This window comes from Panthera onca, chromosome F2 (genome assembly GCF_046562875.1).
Source record: "Panthera onca isolate mPanOnc1 chromosome F2, mPanOnc1 haplotype 2, whole genome shotgun sequence".
Lineage (NCBI taxonomy): Eukaryota > Metazoa > Chordata > Mammalia > Carnivora > Felidae > Panthera > Panthera onca.
The window spans coordinates 75,742,331-75,760,239 of NC_138356.1; the positions used below are offsets into that span (position 1 = coordinate 75,742,331).

Here is a 17,909-nt window from a genome sequence, read left to right on the forward strand (position 1 = left end):
AGGCTTCCTACAACCTGCTCTTCAGGGCTTTAAGAACTGGGAAAAAAATGGCAATTTCCCATCCTGCCTCTACTTAATGCCTTCCTCCAAATGCAAATCGGGCTATGGTCACACATTAACTGGGGTTCATGTGCTAGAAAGGGCACTAGGAAAACACCTCTAAGTTTCATGCCCCAATCACCACCAGGCTGGCAGAGTGGTTTGAACCTAAAACTGATCTGGCATTTCAGAGTGATGACTGTTGACACAGAAATCCTGCTTCGGGGCTTTTGAGGCGGCTGGGAAGCAGGCAGTGCTGGGCTCGGAGCTCCGCAGGGCGGCCCTGGCGAGGCCGCCGCTGCCCCTGGAGCTGGAACCAGCCCCCTGGGAGACAGGCCCACGAGGCAGCCAGGGATGGGACAGAAACCCAGACGGCAGGCCCAGCTCCGGGGCTCAGCCGGCCCCTTACAGCGAAGCCCTCTTCTCGCGGTACGTGCTGAGGCCTGGCCGCACGGCCGTCAAGTTCTGCCTCTGCTGAGCTTCCGGGGCTCCTAACAGGGGGCGGAGGCCTCCCGGTCTGACGGCGGGGCCCCCTGCGGTCCGAATGGTGGGCCAAGGATGCTGAAGGGGACCGATTCACGGACACCGCTCCCTCACAGATTCACTCACTCCGCCTGCCTGCTGCAGACCAGCTGGAAGGCAGCTCGAAGGTGCCCAAGGGGACCGAGCGCGCGCTCTCACCGCTCTCGGAAGTGTATCTCAGATCCTGGAGCGCCGCCACGGCTGCCTGCGTGCCCTGAACGTCCTCTTCGGCTTCTGTGATGTGCACGTACTGGGTGGAGGGCTCCTCAGGGGCTTCTGTTGCTGGCTAAACGAAAACAGATCATCTGAGTGATCCAGAAGGCCACCTGTTACCCACAAGCCCCAGGGTAACGTACTGAGACCAAATCAATACGCACGAGGAGCCCCTGTGGCACCTCACGCGCCTGGCGTCCCTGAGAAATCCGCTGCTCCGATAAAAACACACTTCCCAAAAAGGAAACTTCTCCTTGCAAATACCAAGATGATTTTATTATTTCATTTTATTTATTTTATTTTATTTAACGTTTATTTATTCTTGAGAGAGAGAGAGCGAGCAAGCAGCGGAGGAACAGGGAAGAGAGAACCCCAGAATCCGAAGCAGGCTCCAGGCTCTGAGCTGTCAGCACAGCGTCCAACGCAGGGCTCGAAATCATGAACCGTGAGCTCACCACCTGAACAGAAGTCAGACGCTAAACCGACTGAGCCACCCAGGTGACCCACCAAGACGCTGTGAAACCAGCTTTGGTGGAAAGCTTCCTGGTACACACTCTTGCCTTAGGGAACGGAGTGTGCTGTTCGTATTTAGAGATTAGACATGCGCAGAGAGTCTCGTACGTGCTCTTCTAACGGCCGTTGTCTCCTCCCACTGCTGTCAGTGCTGCCGGAACCTGCCCGGGCCCGGGGCCTTGAGCCATCAGGCTGACGGAAGGAGGGCACAGCAGAGCTGCGGGTGGAAGGAAGCACCGTAACACGTGCTGCCACCCAGCGCTCAGGGAGCCTCGGCTATACGGGCCACTCTCATTTTCATACGAAGGATACGATAAACAACAGACCACGGGAAATGTATCTGCAAAATCAGGAGTCGCGAGGGTGGGAGGGGCTGGAGTGACATTCACAGGTTACCTTGTGCCCCAAGGAGAGAAGAGGAGGAACAGAATTCCCACAAGAAATCTGCATCAATAATGCTCTCTTTCTGGAAGAGGTGGGGAGTGTGGGTGAGCTAGAAGGCAGGAAACACGAATGGCACCAAAAAAGAAGAACAAAAGGGAGGACCTCGCACAAAATTTATAGGAGCCGAAGTTACCATGCTCTGTGAGCACTTCATGGTAACTGATCCAGCTCAGAATGCCAGGTGGTTATTCCTTTCCAGGCAAGGGGCCAAGTTCATGTCAGGGTTTCCAGCCTGACCTGTAGCAGACACCCAATAAATATGTGTTGAATGCACAGATGAACAAAATAAAAAAAGCCTACTTCCTTTAAGTACCGGTGAGCCACGTGTTGCCTGACAATGGCTGGATGCAAGCAACATCTTAGCCGTGAAAAACAGGACCCACGCACGACGGCTTCTTTCTCATGGGGGGAGGGGGGTTCTGCGTCCCAACCACAAGTGGGGAGGACCCGACCAGTGGCATAGGCAGCTCGTCACCCCACAGGTAACCCAGCACCTGAGACCGGCTTCTTGGCTGCTCTTCTGTCTTGCTTCTGGAGTCGAGTACGTGGCTTTGTGCCAACGACCTGTGTCGGATTCGACGCTCTGCGTAACGTGTTGGCATCTGCAAGAAGTACGGCCTTCGGAGCAGAGGGCCATGACCACACGTACTTACAGAAGCACTAACTGACCAGGAGACATGGGTTTTAGGTCAAGAAATGGCATTCCGATCCCTATGAACAGAGAGCAAATCCTTGCAGCATGAACTTGAAACACCAGAGGACTATACGTTCTCCCCTCGATGAGGATGTGAGGTTAGCCACACATGCCACCACCCCCACCAATAACCACAGTAGCTGCCGAACCCTGGGGGCCTCCCAGGGACCAGATACGGACCTCAGCGTTTTGAATATCTTGTCTTTCAATCCTTTTGACCTGCTGAGTATTACCAGCCTCACTGCATGGATAAGGGCACTGAGGCCACTGAGATCAAGTAAATAACGGTTCACGGTCCAGCCATTTATTTATACGGGATGGCACCAGGGTTCAACATCAAGTCTGCCAGACTGCAGTGCACACACACCCTACGTGTTCTCACAGGAAATTTCAAACATACACAACAACAGAAACGTATCCCTGGAACACGAAACTCTTTGAAGACATAAGCACAATGCCACTGGGACACTCCAACACCCAATGGTAAGTCCTTAACATGACATGTCAATCTTCGTCTGTTAGCTGGAAAATTTATAAATAGGAGCTTCTCCTCATCAAATGTGTGGTTATGCTGAGGTATAGTTTGTTCAGAAAACGGTTAAAATAATTGGACTCTTGGCCTTTACTTACCAAAACAGAATTGATGCCCTAATATCCTACAAGGCACCTGAGCGTCTGCCCCAGGATCAGTATAAACCCACGGACTGAGATACGCTGGATGTGCTTCGCTGTAGTTACTAAATACTAGCAAAAGCTTCAGAGTAACAGTATCAACCCTCCCCCAACAACAAAATAATTGAAAAGCGTACGTGTTTCTGCAGCTCTTTTCGCCTTAGCTTATGCCCCACGAGGGAGGAGCAAACTCCTACCTTAAAAGACTGCTGAACAGTTCCTCTGTGTAGCTATGCCATCGTTTTCATATACAGTTAGAAGCATTTATTTCCCTTTACTCTCAACGTTTAAGGTCTGCATTTTTTAAACGTTATTTTTTTTTAATATTATATAAAATACATCCACGGTTTCAGAATCCAATCTGCACAAGTGGATGTGCTAAGAGGAATCTGGCTGATTTCTTTATCCTCTCCATCTTGGTGTGTCCCTACCCTTCCACAAAAAAATCCCCCCCTTTGACTCTTTTATTTTGAATTATTTTTGACTTCCAGAAGAGTTCCCATACACCTTTGCCCCAGCCTCCCCCCGCATTAACATCTGACACAACCACAGGGCAATTACCAAAGCCGACAAGTAACACTGGTATGGTAAATACTATGAACTGCAGACTTTAGGTAGTTTTTCTACAAGTTTGTTCCCTGGTGTCCCGGTTCTGTCCCAGGACCCAGTGCCGGGTCACGGTCTCCTCCGACTGGCGACAGCTCTCCCGTCTCCCCTTGTCTTTCGTGACCATGATACTTTGAGGAGTACTGGTCAGGTGTATGACCATACACATCAGCAACATCATTTGGATACATGACAGTTGCTCATGATTGGATGGAGGCTGAGGCTTTTCTGAAGAATGCCGGGGGGGGTGGGTGGGGGGGGGTCCTTCTCATCATCACATCCGGGGGCACACGAGGTCACCGTGACCCCTGAGGATGCTAACTTCCGGGTGCGTGGTTAGCCCCGGGTCTGCCAGATGCCTCTACTGTACAGATACTATTTCTCCCTCTGTGATCTAGTAAATACTTGGGGGCAGAGATTCTGAGGCTATGTAGACAGTCTGTTTTTCCTTAAATTGTGTCTACTAATTGTAGCATTCATGGATGGGTTTGCCTGCAGCAATGATTACTGCAGTGTTCTAAGGGGAATTCTATTTCCCTCATTCCTTCTACATGTATTGTTCAGAATTCTCCCGTGTGGAAGAAGTGCTCCTTCCCCACCATCCGTTTATATCAGTATGGACTCACAGATATTATCTTATCTGTTGGGTTGTAGTACAACGCTACCATTGTTTGCTTTGTTATTCAAGTTGTTCCCACTCTGGCCATTGGTGGTCTCTTGTCCTTTGACATGCCTCCACCTTTCTGGGGGGCTGGGAAAGATGCAGATGCTACTTTCTAGGACCACAAAATACTCTAGGATCAGCTTACATATTTTCTGCCTCGGCCCTGGAATCAACCACTTTTCAAAGGACCCTGGTTCCTTTTATTGGAGAATCCTATTAGAAACCAAGATCTAGGTCCCCATGTGCTCACGGCCACGGGGTGCCACTGCTTCTGGGCTCTCTCAGCACAAAAGGCTTCTAAGGAGCACAGGTATGTAAACTAGCTGTGTGTGGGCACATGTCTGGAATCGGCTCTGAATCTATCTGTTGGTGTGTATACAAACACATGCAATCTATTCATTTATCTGGACCTACGATGTATAACAGGACTGCAATAAACAACCTTGTGCAGACAGACACCTTTTCTCTTTTTTGTCAGTATTACTTTCGGGTAGTTTTCTAGCAGTGGAATTGTTTAGTTAATGGATAAAGAAATGCACAAGTAATTTTACTAGATACTGCTAATTTCCCTCCGTACAGGTAGTAATATTTTGCATTCCCACCAGCAATGAGTGAGAGTGCATTTTCCCCTCAGCCTCTCCAACAGACAGGATGTCAAATTCTGGATTCTAATAGGTAAGAAATTCTCTCTCCAGTTTTTTTTTTTAAGTTTTTAAAATTTATTTATTTTGAGAGAGAGAGCGCGAGAGAGCGAGCACAGGAGGAACAGAGAGGGAGGGAAAGAGAGAATATCCCAAGCAGGTTCCACGATGTCAGTACAGAGCCCGACGCAGAGCTCAAACCCACAAACTGTGAGATCATGACCTGAGCCGAAACCAAGAGTCAGACGCTTAACCGACTGAGCTGCCCAGGCGTCCCGTTCCAGTTTCAATTAACATGCCTTATGTGTGAGGTTGATCACATTTTCAGATATTGAAGGTCATTTGCATTTCTTTTTCTATGAACCTTTCTTATCTCTTGCCCATTTTCCTACTGGGTTGTTGATCACTATTTTTTAAAAAGATTTCATAATGTAAAAGCACTCGTCCTTTTTCTACGGTATGATTGAAAATATTTTCTTTCGTTGTTATCTGTCGGTCTCTTTGCCTTGTTCATGAGTTCTTTTCCATAAGTCTTTTTAAAATTTTTTCATGTGGCCAATTGTTCTTAATCTCTCCCTGTAGCAAATCTGGATTCTGAGGCATAGTTAGGAAAGCCCTCCACACCCTGAACTTACAAATGAATTCATTCACTCAGGTTCTTCTTCTGGTATTCCTAAAATATCATCGTCTTTTTATTTATTTTTTTTTTTTAACGTTTATTTATTATTGAGAGACAGAGAGAGACAGAGCATGAGCAGGGGAGGGGCAGAGAGAGAGGGAGACACAGAATCGGAAGCAGGCTCCAGGCTCCGAGCTGTCAGCACAGAGCCCCACGCAGGGTTAGAACTCACAAACCGTGAGATCATGACCTGAGCCACAGTCGGACGCTTAACCGACTGAGCCATGCAGGCGCCCCAAAATCTCACTGTTTTTACATTTAAATCTCAGATCTTTTTGCTCTTGCCTCTCTCTACATGCAAGCTATTCATTATTTTATGTTTATGGTTCGATCTGATGCTTATTGTGTGCAGAAGTCTTTCATTCACTCTTTTGGATTTTCCAAAAACAGAATCCTGTCATCTTCAGATACAGATAACTTGATTTCTTCTCTTCCAATTCTTAATGTCACCATTTACTTTGTCTTGCCCAACACACTGGCTGATGCATCCCAAGTGACGTTAAAGACTTGGTGACCTAAGTCCCAGAGCTTCTGGGACATCCTTGTCTTCTTCCTGATTCAACCAAGAAACCCTCCAGTGTTTCCTCACCAAGTAAGAAGACACCGGCTTTGGGACTAAGATGCATGTATAGACTGTTTTTGTCTTAAGGATGTACCCATCCAATTGTACTTTATTGACTATTTTTCATCAGCAGATGCTTGATTTTGTCAAGTGCCTTTTCTGAATATGTGAAGATAATCGTTTCATTTTTTTCGCTACTTTTATTTTATGATGGATTATATTAAAAGATTCCCTCCTATCAAACTATCCTTCCCTTGCATTCTAGAATGTTTCACACATTGTCATGACGTATGATTTTTTTTTTCAAAGCCCTTACTCTTAACCCCTGGATACTCTGATGCTCCTCCAGAAAGTCCTTTGATAAGTGGTTCTCATGTGGGGGTGACTTTGACTTCCGGGGACATTGACAATGTCCATGACGTTTTTGGTTGTCAGAACGGGGGATGCCACTGACATCTGGTGTGTGGAGGTCCATGATGCCACCAAACATCCTGACACGCACAGAACAGTCTCTATACACAAATGATGATACTGTGGAAGACCATAATGTCAGCAGTGCTGAGATTGGGAAACCCCGCCTTAGGGAGAGACTGCAATAAGTCCGTGGTCATGACACTTGGTACTTGAAAAGAGAGCTACTGGCTTTGAGAACACAGATGTGTTTCCAGCCAGTGACTGGTTCTAACCCCGAGGATAAAACAAAGATGGCGGGAGGGAGCACAGGCCTTCAGGAACAGGACAGTAGGGCCTAGATTCAGAAGATGGAGACCTTCCTGGTTCTCCTGGTGAGGACTCACAATATACTCCTTGCCTTGCGCTCTTTTTTCAGATACAATAGTTGAAACTCTGGATTGGTGAGTCACAGAAGTGAAAGTGCCAATGACACCAACACAGACATTCACAAAATGGTCTAAACTCAACTCCGGGTACGAATTTACCTGCACAGCCCAGGTCTCACCCCTCAGGCAGGAGACGGGATTTGAAAAGACTTCCTAGCTTCCCGACCAGAAAACCCCATCCTCTGAGAAGGACCCACGCCTGCTCCATTCTGTCACGTGCATCTGGAAATGTCAAGATCAATACCGTACTTTCAAAAGTTACCTCCCACTTGGGATCTCCTTCGTTTTCCACCAACTTCAGGCCATGCTTGTTCTTCAAGTGTCTGTTGAACTCCCACTTGGTGCCATACACAAAGCTGCACACAGGGCACTTCAAACCACCTGAAGGCACAGAGGAAAAAGGAGCGTTCGCAGCACCTAAAAGGGCCCCAGTGCGCCTCCCTCCCGCCCCTCAACTCCAGGGAACACACTGTTTGTCTCCAGTACTTACGTCCAGTGCCAGTTCCCCTCCGTACTAGAACAGAACAGCGACAGCACAGAGGTTTTTCAGGGCAGACGTTTCTAAAGCTTAATGTACTTCTTTTCATTTTCCAACGAGCATTTGCAGAAAGTCTAATATATACGTCATATTTTCGGTGCCAGAGTAACAGAATTCCTGTGGCCAAGTGAGTAGGTGGCCTCAACCATTCTTTCATTTTTGTTTTCATTTGAAAATAACAAGTAAGTTAGAAAACAAAAAGAACTGAAGGACAAGGCTGCTTTCCTCAACCGCCTGTGTCCCAAAACATGAACCAAGAGCCAGGCTCCTTCACACCAAAGGCTGAGCCATTTGCATAAATCCCCATTTGGATTTCCCAGTAAAGACCGAGTGAAATGTCGCTACAAAATCTTACACATGTTGTGGGAGGCGTGGATGCTTTAAGAGCATGTACAGCTCTAGGTAAAAAGACAAACAACAGAAAAAACCCTCAGAGTGACACAAAAGACTATCTTTCTAAAATTCTATCAAGAGCAGCAACTAAATTAGTGACAAAAATCACTTTTCACAGGCTGTGAATTCAGAAGCAAACTCTAGGGGCGCCTGGGTGGTTCAGTCACGTAAGCGTCCGACTTCGGCTCAGCTCATGATCACACAGTTCCTGAGTCTAAGCCCCGCGTTGGGCTCTGCGCTGACAGCTCAGAGCCCGGAGCCCGCTTCGGATTCTGGGTCTCCCTCTCTCTCTACCCCTCCCCTGCTCACGCTCTGCCTCTCCGTCTCACCCCAAAATAAACATTTTTTAGAAGTTTTAAAAAAAGAAAAAAGAAGCAAACTCTAGCCTCAGGAACTCTAGCCTCAGAGGGAGTTGTCCCGGCACCAGGTCTCCAAATCCACACAAACGATTAGCAGGATTAGCAGGCCAGAGTCAGGCTACCCACTGGCACCATCAGGCCAGCACCCCGAGCCGAGCCGGGGTGGCGTCGTGGGCACAGCTGGTCTTCCTGCAGCCACCGTTGGTCTACTCTCCACCCCGCACACAGAACGGGCTTTTGAATTTTTTTAATGTTTATTTATTTTTGAGAGAGAGAAAGTGAGAGAGCGCGGGGGAGGGGCAGAGAGAGAGGGAGACAGAGAACCCCAAGCAGGCCCTGTGCTGACAGCAGAGAGCCTGATGTGGGGCTCGAACCCACAAACCGTGAGATCATGACCTGAGCCGAAGCTGGGATGCTTAACTGACTGAGCCATCCAGGTGCCCACAGAATGGGCTTTTATTTTTTTTTTAACGCTTATTTATTTTTGAGACAGAGAGAGACAGAGCATGAACAGGGGAGGGTCAGAGAGACAGGGAGACACAGAATCTGAAACAGGCTCCAGGCTCTGAGCGGTCGGCACAGAGCCCGATGTGGGGCTCGAACTCACGGACCGCGAGATCATGACCCAAGCCGAAGTCGGCTGCTTAACCAACTGAGCCACCCAGGCGCCCCCAGAATGGGCTTTTAAAAATAAACTAAATCACATCCCTCATAGGTATAGAACCTTCCATCAGACCCAGAATAAAATCCCAGCTCCAAGCGGTAGCCTGCATGACTTTACTGTCACCCCTGTGTGATCTTATTCCTGCCTTCTCTCTGGCCTTGTCTCTTCCCCACCCTTCCCGCAGTCTCTCCTTTCTCTGTCTCTGGCATTGACCAAGCTCATTCCCTTCTCGGCAAACCTGGTGTCATGTGGTCTACGGCCAGTCCTTCTGCTGCCTCTGTCCCTGTCTCCGTCAGACTTGCTGTGCTCTCCTGCACCCGCCCCGGGTCTGAGATTTATTTCTTGCTCACTGGGGTACTGAGGAGGGAGAAGAGGAATTCTGTACTGATGACGAGGCTGTCTTGACAAATTGCATAATAACAAGCAAATCTCATGAAGACGTGGAACGTAATTTAAGCATCTCCCAGATGCAAGTATGATGTGCTTGATTTTCGGAATCAATTCCATGTCAGTGGTATCTGACAGTGCACTCTTCTGTAACTGGGGCTTCCTGTATATCACCTGAGGTGGTGCGTGATTCCCCACACAGTCATGAGCGGAAAAGGAAGCCAACCCAGATGGCCAACAGCGCATCCCCTTGTGCCTTCAACTTACTGCTTTACAGCCGTGCCACGCTGGGAGGGCGCAGGAGAGCACAGCAGGCCCAACAGAGACAGGACAGAATCAGCAGAAAGACTGGCAACACCAAATTATAAACTTCCAGAACATTCTACAGAGGAGGCAGCTCAAACAGGTGCTTATATTTTCCAAAACTTACACGTTGTGCACTCTTTTTTTAGGCCAAACGAAATGGGCTTATTCTTTCCTACCTAGCTGATAATTAACTTAGATTTTAGCTTCCTTTGTTATCACTTATTAATCATCTAAAATGATGTATTTTCCTAGGATCACCTTTTTTAAAGCTCTCCAAGGTGTGAGAACCTCTGCCTTTTTTCAGTTGGTTCAAGCGAGATAGGTCCTCCTATAGAGACTTAGCAAGAGGCAGCGAACAAAAGCGACCTAAATGGAATTAAAGACTCCTTCCGGGGTGCTCTTAAATGGAAACTAATTTCAGGAGAAAAAACATCTTTATATTATGTTTAAATTAAAATTAATATGCTAATGCCCCACAGTAATTAAAACCTCAACCTTTGCCACATTGCCTTTAATTAAAGAACAATACATTGGAAGCACGTGACCCAGACTAAATGCAGAATGTGAGCACTTAATTGGCAGCAAAGCCGAGAGAAATTAATTCCCAGTTCAATTCATTACATTCTTAGGCAATGCACAATAAAGGTCATGGGAGATGTGGCGAATTTACTTGTGGCCCTGGTGTATAAAGTGCACACCACAAGAACGGCCAACCCCAAAATTGCAGTTTCCTCAGAAGGCGTGATGAACCAGGCAAGAGCACAGGACGTCAGGAACAATTTTAAAAATCGATCATGGCACCCTTTGCTCTTTTTGGAATGCAGTGTATTCTGGAAGAGTCTTAGGCATTAAAATATCTGCGCTCCTTTGTGGTGGGTGACCTTATTGAAAATTCAATTTCATTTCCAATAACATTACTCCCAGGGTGGTGCGGAACGGGAGGCTGGGCAGTCGGGTACCTGGAGCTGGCACTGACTCCCATGACCCAGGAGCCACTTCCTGAAACTCCCGGGCCTTTGTTTTCTCTAAGACGAAATGCTAAAGCTCGTAACTTTAACAAAGGCACTCCACTAGACAGAATAATGGACGCCCGGAGATATTCACATCCTGGAGGGAAGGGAATCCTTGTGCACTACTGGTGGGAATGTAAACTCCGCCACGCTGGAAAGCAGTATGGAGGTTCCTCAAAAAGTTAAAAATACAACCACCCTATGATACAGCCATCCCGCTGCTGGGTTTGTATGGAAAGGTAATGAAAACAGAGTATCAGAGCAGTATCTGCAATCTCATGTTCACTGCAGCATTATTTACAATAGCCAAGATATGACCACAACCTGTGCCCATCAATAGACACGTGGGTAAAGAAGATGTAGTGTATACACACACACACACACACAGGAATATTAGTAAGCCATGAGAAGGAAGGAAACCCTGCCAGTTTTGACAACATGGATGGACCCTGAGGGCATTACGCTAAGTGAAATGAGTCAGACAGAGAAAGATAAATACTGTATAATTTCACTTATAGGGGGAATCAAAAACAAAAACCAAAAAAGTCAGACTCATAGAAACACACTAGAAAAGTGGTTGCCGGGAGCGGGGGACCACGGGAGACAGGGAGAGGCTGGTAAGAGAGTGCGCACTGGCAGTTATAAGATGATTAAGGTCTGAGGGTCTGATGTGAAATGCGGTAACCACAGCCGATAGCTGAAGTTTGCTAAGAGTAGAACTTACACATTCTCAACAAGAGCAAAAGGATTAGTGTGTGAGGTGATGAATGTGTCAGCCGACTGGATGATGAGAATCCTAAATATCTTACAGCTTTGTGAACGATACCTCAGTAAAGCTGGAAAAAAAAAAAAAAAAGCAGTGGGGACCTGTTTGTAAACTGGATTAGGCCCTAGGGGCACTGTGAGCCCACACTAAACAGGTGGGGGTCCTGGCCCCCAGGAGCTGACGGTCTGGAATGGAATGTGCCTGGATACACAACAAAGACAGGTGTGTGAGGTTTTCGTTACAATGAAAAATAAATAAACACAGAGAAAGAAAAAAGAAAGTTCACATCCTGATCCCTGCAACATGGGAGGGTCACCTCGTGTGGCAAGAAGGGACTTTGAGGTCGTGATTCATCAAGGCTCCTGAGACAGGGAGATTAGCGTGGATTATTCAGGCGGGACTAATGTAATCACAAGGGTCCTCCTGTAGAAGAGGCACAAGGGAGGTCACAGAGAAGCCTCTACTGTCACTGGCGGCCGTGACAGTGGAAGAAGGAAGGGGCTGAGGCAAGGAATGTGAGCCGCCTCTAGAAGCTGGAACAGGCAAGAGAACAGGCTCTCCTCTGGAGACTCCAGAAGGAATACATACGTGTTAGCAAACTCGACCTGAGCCTGTGACACCTATCTTGGACTTCTAACCTTCAGAACCTTAAGATAATAAATCTGTGTTGCTTTAACCCACCAGCAAGTGTGTGGCCATTTGTCACAGCTGCGGTAAGAAACTGATACAAGCAGCTAGACAGTAACTGTGACAAATGAGCTTAATTATCAAAGGAAACTGGATACAGAGCAATGTGATGATACAATACTAGGAAGCAAAATGTGGACCCGGACTTTGTTAAAATCCCCACTTCTTGCTGTCTCTTAATCCAGTGCCTGTCCTGAGACCCGGCAGAGCCCCAGCCCAGAACGAGGAAACGCGCCCAGGACAGCAATCTAGTGGAAATCCTATGCAAGCATGACGTGGAGGCCCCTGGTCACACAGCATGCTGTCAGAACACTACCTGGATCTCTCTCAAACCCCAGATCAGCAGATCAGCAGCTAGACCTGGAGACAAAAAAACTCAGAAAGAGTAAACGGCAGCCTGTGTGTGCGAGACCCTCTGACACAGGATCATGTGACCACTATGGAATGCGAGCCAATCACTGTCCCAGAACAGGACCATATGCTTCCTCCTCCTCTTCCTCCTTAACAAATGCAAATGTGAGACAAGCTTGGGGGGGCCAGCCGGGCCCTCGCCCACTTTGTGGCCTAGGCTGACCACTCTCCCACCCGTGTTTCCTGTCTTGAAAACAGGAATGACGATGCCGACCTCACAGGGCCTCTGAGAGAGAAAGGAACGCAGAGCAATAACACGGTGCAATGACATCACATCACTGGAAGCACCTGCCAGTCAGGTATGGAATCCGGGCCCTAACAAAAACAATTCTAAAATTAAAATGTCTCCAAATCAAATCAATGACTTTTGTGTAACCTGGTAGTTTCTGGATTTTCTTCTATGCTATTTGCCCTGGATTTGGTGTGAAAAGCCAAGGTATGGATATATATCCAAGGTGCGTATGCATATACTTTTACACTCTTCTATTAGGGTAGTTCAAAATCACGCCAAGATTTTAGCAGGTGCCGCAAACGCAGCCTTCTCCTCGAGCCCTGCTCTTCCCGCTGCCCCTCATCCCAATCGCCACCCCAGCCTCAATGACCCTTGAACAGTGGGGCCGGGGAGAAGGGTCAGCACCACAGAGAAGCAGCGAATTCTCCTGTAGCAGCACGGGTAACTGTTGGAAGGAACACGCATTCTGTTACAGCCAGAACACGGGGCCTTGGAGGAGCTTCCCAGCCTTCGTCCGCAGCCCAGGCCACAACACGATAAAGGCCACCACATCCCAGGGTCCAGCACAATGTCGGGCACACTAGGAGCACAAGAGACAGACACATGGTGACCAAGGAACGTGGGAATAAACACGATAGCCAATCTGAACCATTTATCAAGCACTACGTGTCAGGCACCTCCTGGGACCTTAGAGAGTAAGATCTAATCTCTGCAACTGCTGTTGAGCAGAATCAGCACCTCGTCTTCGAAGACACGTAACACAACGTTCAGAGAAGTTAAGCGAGTCGTCCCAGAGCCACAACGATCGGCCACCCCAGCTCCGGGCCCCAGACTCCCATGCCTGTGCTCATGCCAATAACCTGGAGTGACCTGGAGTGACCTGCAGGGCTGCTCTGAGGTCACTGGGAAGTAAGCAGCCTGCTAGTCCCACCTGTGTCCTGCGGTGAGCTCAGGACGGAGCTAAGGGCCTGTGAAGCAAAGCCAACCCCCAGCCCGAGACCTAGGGAAGCGGCCCCTGAGCTACTAACTCAGGCAGATTCCGAGAGGAAACAGGGCCGGGCCCGCAGCCACACGACGTGAAAACGTGTGTTTGTGTGGGAAAATGCCTCACATCCATATTAACGAACAAGCGATGGGCTAAGAAAATTAGCAAGAGATTGTCCAATCTGCCTTCGAAGTATCAGAAGGACACCAAATATAAGCAGGGAGTAGTAACACATCGACACGGCCTTCCGGGCAAGTCTCATTACCGAAACGCACCAGAGTTCTCAGGGGACTGTGGGTCCCAAAGGGGTGCCATCATCACCCCTGTGCCCTGGGGACCAGTGGTGGGCGGGAGCCAGCTGCCACCAGCTCGCAAGCCGCTGTGCGCATCTCTGTCCAGTTCAGGGACATCACACTGGTAGCTTCAAATTGGCCACAGCACAACCATTTCCACTACAGAAGCTGGCAAACGCTGTAAACCAGCCTCCCTTCTCCCTGCCCGAGACAGCCCGTTGGTAAACATTTACGGAACACGACGGGTGGACGCCAGAGCAGCCGCCATTCCAGAGGCCTTCGGGAGCCCACTGAAAATCACCCCGACTCCACGGAGACCACCGGGGAACCTTCCCCCAGAAACCGGCAAGGAACAGAAATGTCTGACCTGGAAACATCTCTGCCTTTTAGGCCTTCCTCCCTACCTCCTGCACAGTGCCACGCGTGGACATCCTTCCCAAATCCCTGAGCATTGTGGGTAAGAGAACCTCTGCCCACAGCTGATGGCTTTGCCTGTGTCACAGCGTGGCACTGCTTACGCTGGGCTGATGGACAAGGAGTCCCTTCCCCTGTGGGGAAGCCGTAACACCACTCTGAGAAGGGTACGTTTTGTTCACAGCTTGTTGTCACGTTACTCTAACACATATTTCTCTATACCAAAACAAGAAGTTAGTAAGTCCCGTGAAGGTATTTTTTGATGAGGGACTAGAAGAGAAAAACAAAACCAAGTGTGGGGGTGGGGAGAGGTTGGGGAGAATTCTGTGAAATTAATCAAAAGAAGATGAAAATTTCCAGTGGTACCCAAGCACCCAGCGTTCCGAACACAGCAACTGTGTGCATCCCACACAGTTGTCCCTCCGTTTTCCTGCCTGCTCTCAGACAGAGGAACAGTGGGAGCATCGTGCTCTTAAAGTTCCTAAGCTGTGTTCATACTCAACCAGCTACCTCATTTCAGAGACTATTCTCCCGCCAAAATACAATGGTGTAATGTCTCTTATGAGCCAAGAGAGGCATCTAGTTGTTTCCTTCCTCAGTTTGTCCCTTGAAGGGGGCACTGGAAATATGTGTGTGTGTACATATGTACGTGTGTGTGTATATATATATATATACACACACATATGTACACACGTACACATATATACATATATGTATACGCATGTATATGTGTATATGAAGACACCAAAAATGCCCCTGCGAAGATAAAAATTAAAACCCGGCAGACCCTGTCAGAGAATGCCAACGGATGACAGAGCGTCTTAGAAAGGTAACTGAAAACGTAGGGCAGGAAACAGTTCGGCACCGGCACATTCTCTGCAAGGCGATGATGAAAGTTTGGAAGCAGAGAGCAGTGATAGTGTCATCAATCAGAGCCCCACGCCTGTCCCAACAGCCGCAGTAAAGGTCTATTTCCTGTCAATCCAACCCAAACAGCGCGAAGGATAATAAAAGGAATGTCTAGCCTGCTTCTCCAGCAATCTGCTGTGACTCTAAGGCAATCGGTTCTCTCCTCTGTGATTCCTGGACCGGGGCAGGAGGGGCGGGGTGGGGGGCGGGGGGCATCAAAAATGATGCAATGGCTCTAGAGCTCTAGAGGGCGTAGATGTTTTCAGGAAAAAGGAAACAAGTACGAAAATGTATTGCGTGCCACTCAGGTGCTCGCTCAGGTAACCCCATCCGCCACCAGGAGAGAAGGCTGCTATCGACTCCATTCTCAGGTGAAGGGCCTGAGCTGGAGAGGCTGGTTAACGTGCCCCGATGGCACCACTCAAGGAGCAGAGCACAGACTCGAGCCAGGGCCCCTGCACCCCCCACGGCGCCATCCCGGTCTTCAGCTCCACGAAACGGTCATTAAAACACGAGGCACACACTCCCCGTTACCCCTGATGGATGGCTCTAAAATTATCCTGAGTTTTTATGCCGTTATCTACCTCCATACATCAGCCCTGTCACTGAAAGTGCTAAAAGATTCGGTCAATTCATTTGTTTTATATGAAGATTCATTCAAGGCAATCCCAGCGAGCGGGGACTTCGCGGGGACCTCGGAGCGCCCGCACCTGCAGCCGGGAGCGCCAGCCCGCATCTCTGTTTACTGGGGGCAGGTTTCTAAAACGGTCTCTGGCTTCAAAGAGTCACAGGACTCAGGAAGTAGTAAAAACTGATGGACTGTGTGCGGCAATCATTTTTTGAGTTGAATTACTGAGGCACAGATATAAATACAGCAGCACTTCTCTGTATGGCAACAGCTCATGAGCTCAACCTCCTCAAGTGGGAATATGCGATCATTTACTGAAAAAAGCAGCAAAAAAAAAAAAAAAAAACAACCTCTCAGGCTTTTCAAGAATATGAGAGGTTTGCATCCATTCTGTTCAGTTTAAATGCTCTAAATGGTTTATCCTTTTCAGGATGAATAAGCAATCTGAGCACTCAATAAATATTTCTGGATAATCTGAAGAAGCTCACCTACAAATATGCTTGCCACGGCATGATTCATAATTGCACAAGAGGAATCTGGAAACCCTACCATGTCCAACAGGAGCAGGGCAAAACAAAATGGGCCACCTGATGCTGGACCACAAACAGCCCTTGGAAGTTATACTGAGGGAAACAGAATGTGCACGTGAGCAGGAACTTTCATGCAGGAGGAAGGTACATGGACCAAGAACAGAAGGCAGCCAGCGCCGGCAAGTGAACGTTGTGGGGAGGGTGGTAAATTAGGATTCCTCATCCTGGATTTCCACGGAGGCAGCAAGTAACGCCGGGACATACCAACGGGGGACGTGGAGCACAGTCATGACGACGGGGAACTAACAAATGCTCAGGGGTCGGGGCTGAGCTGTAAGACGTCCCAGCTCCTCTCAAGGGGCACACTGCCTACCTTGCTGGACGAGTGCGTCGGCCGCCAGCTCCCCGGTGCCCACGTTGGCGTATTCCTCGTTGGGGTGCTTCCTGTTGTAGTGCCGTTTCAGGGAGCCGGATATGTTACAGGAGTAATGGCAATGGGCACAGCGGAAGGGCTGTAGGGACAAGGACTGAAGGTGAGCCCCAGGGGAGGTCGAGCCCCAAGTGGAAGGGGTGCAACTTGCCCCAATGTCCTCCTCCACCGACCCCCCACCCCGGGGTGTCTGACACCTCCAAAGCCTGATGAGCAGGCTGCCCCCTAGGATGCGCTCCAGGGAAAAACGCAACGTCGGGATGCTGAGTCCTGCCTCGGCGGGGACCAAGCAAGTCACTGCACAAGGTGTCCCCTGGGTAGGAAGGGTCTGTGCTCAATGTGGTTGCTTTCATTTCTCATTTTGTCCACTTCTTGTCCAAGAAGAAAATAACATAAGAGGAACACAGCAATCTATCATTTTCCTTTTTTTTTCTTTTTTTTAAAGTGAATGTCTTCCGGGGCACCTGGGTGGCTCATTGGGTTGAGCATCTGACTCTTGATTTTGGTTCAGGTCATGATCTCACGGTTGTAAGATCGAGGCTTGTGTCGGGCTCTGTGTGCGGAGCCTGAAGTCTGCCTGCGATTCTCTTTCTCCCTCTCTGCCCCTCCCCGGTCTGTGCTTTCTCTCTCTCTCTCTCTCTCATAAATAAACATTTATTTTTTTTTAATTTTTTTAAATGTTTGTTTATTTTTGAGAGAGAGAGATAGAATACGAGGATGGGAGGGGCCGAGAGACAGAGACACAGAATCCGAAGCAGGCTCCAGGCTCCGAGCTGTCAGCACAGAGCCCGACGCGGGGCTCGAACTCACGAGCCGTGAGATCATGACCTGAGCTGAGGTCGGACGCTTAACGGACTGAGCCACCCAGGCGCCCCAAAA

The 17,909-nt window shown here is 48.7% G+C and overlaps 1 protein-coding gene across 8 annotated transcripts in view; it reads right to left on the reverse strand.

Moving 5' to 3' along the window:
- Nucleotides 1–17,909, reverse strand: part of ZFAT (zinc finger and AT-hook domain containing) — a 345,664-nt gene that overhangs the window by 87,900 nt on the left and 239,855 nt on the right. For 7 of the 8 annotated variants that reach the window (XM_078441802.2, XM_078441799.2, XM_078441798.2 and 4 more), the window contains 3 exons: nucleotides 16,974–17,112; nucleotides 7,351–7,469; nucleotides 721–847 (listed from right to left, as the gene is read on the reverse strand). In XM_078441802.2, coding sequence (XP_078297928.2) covers nucleotides 721–847; nucleotides 7,351–7,469; nucleotides 16,974–17,112 — 385 coding nt within the window. Of the gene's footprint in view, nucleotides 1–720; nucleotides 848–7,350; nucleotides 7,470–16,973; nucleotides 17,113–17,909 lie in introns of those variants that run through there. The other variant, XM_078441805.2, reaches the window with a different exon arrangement.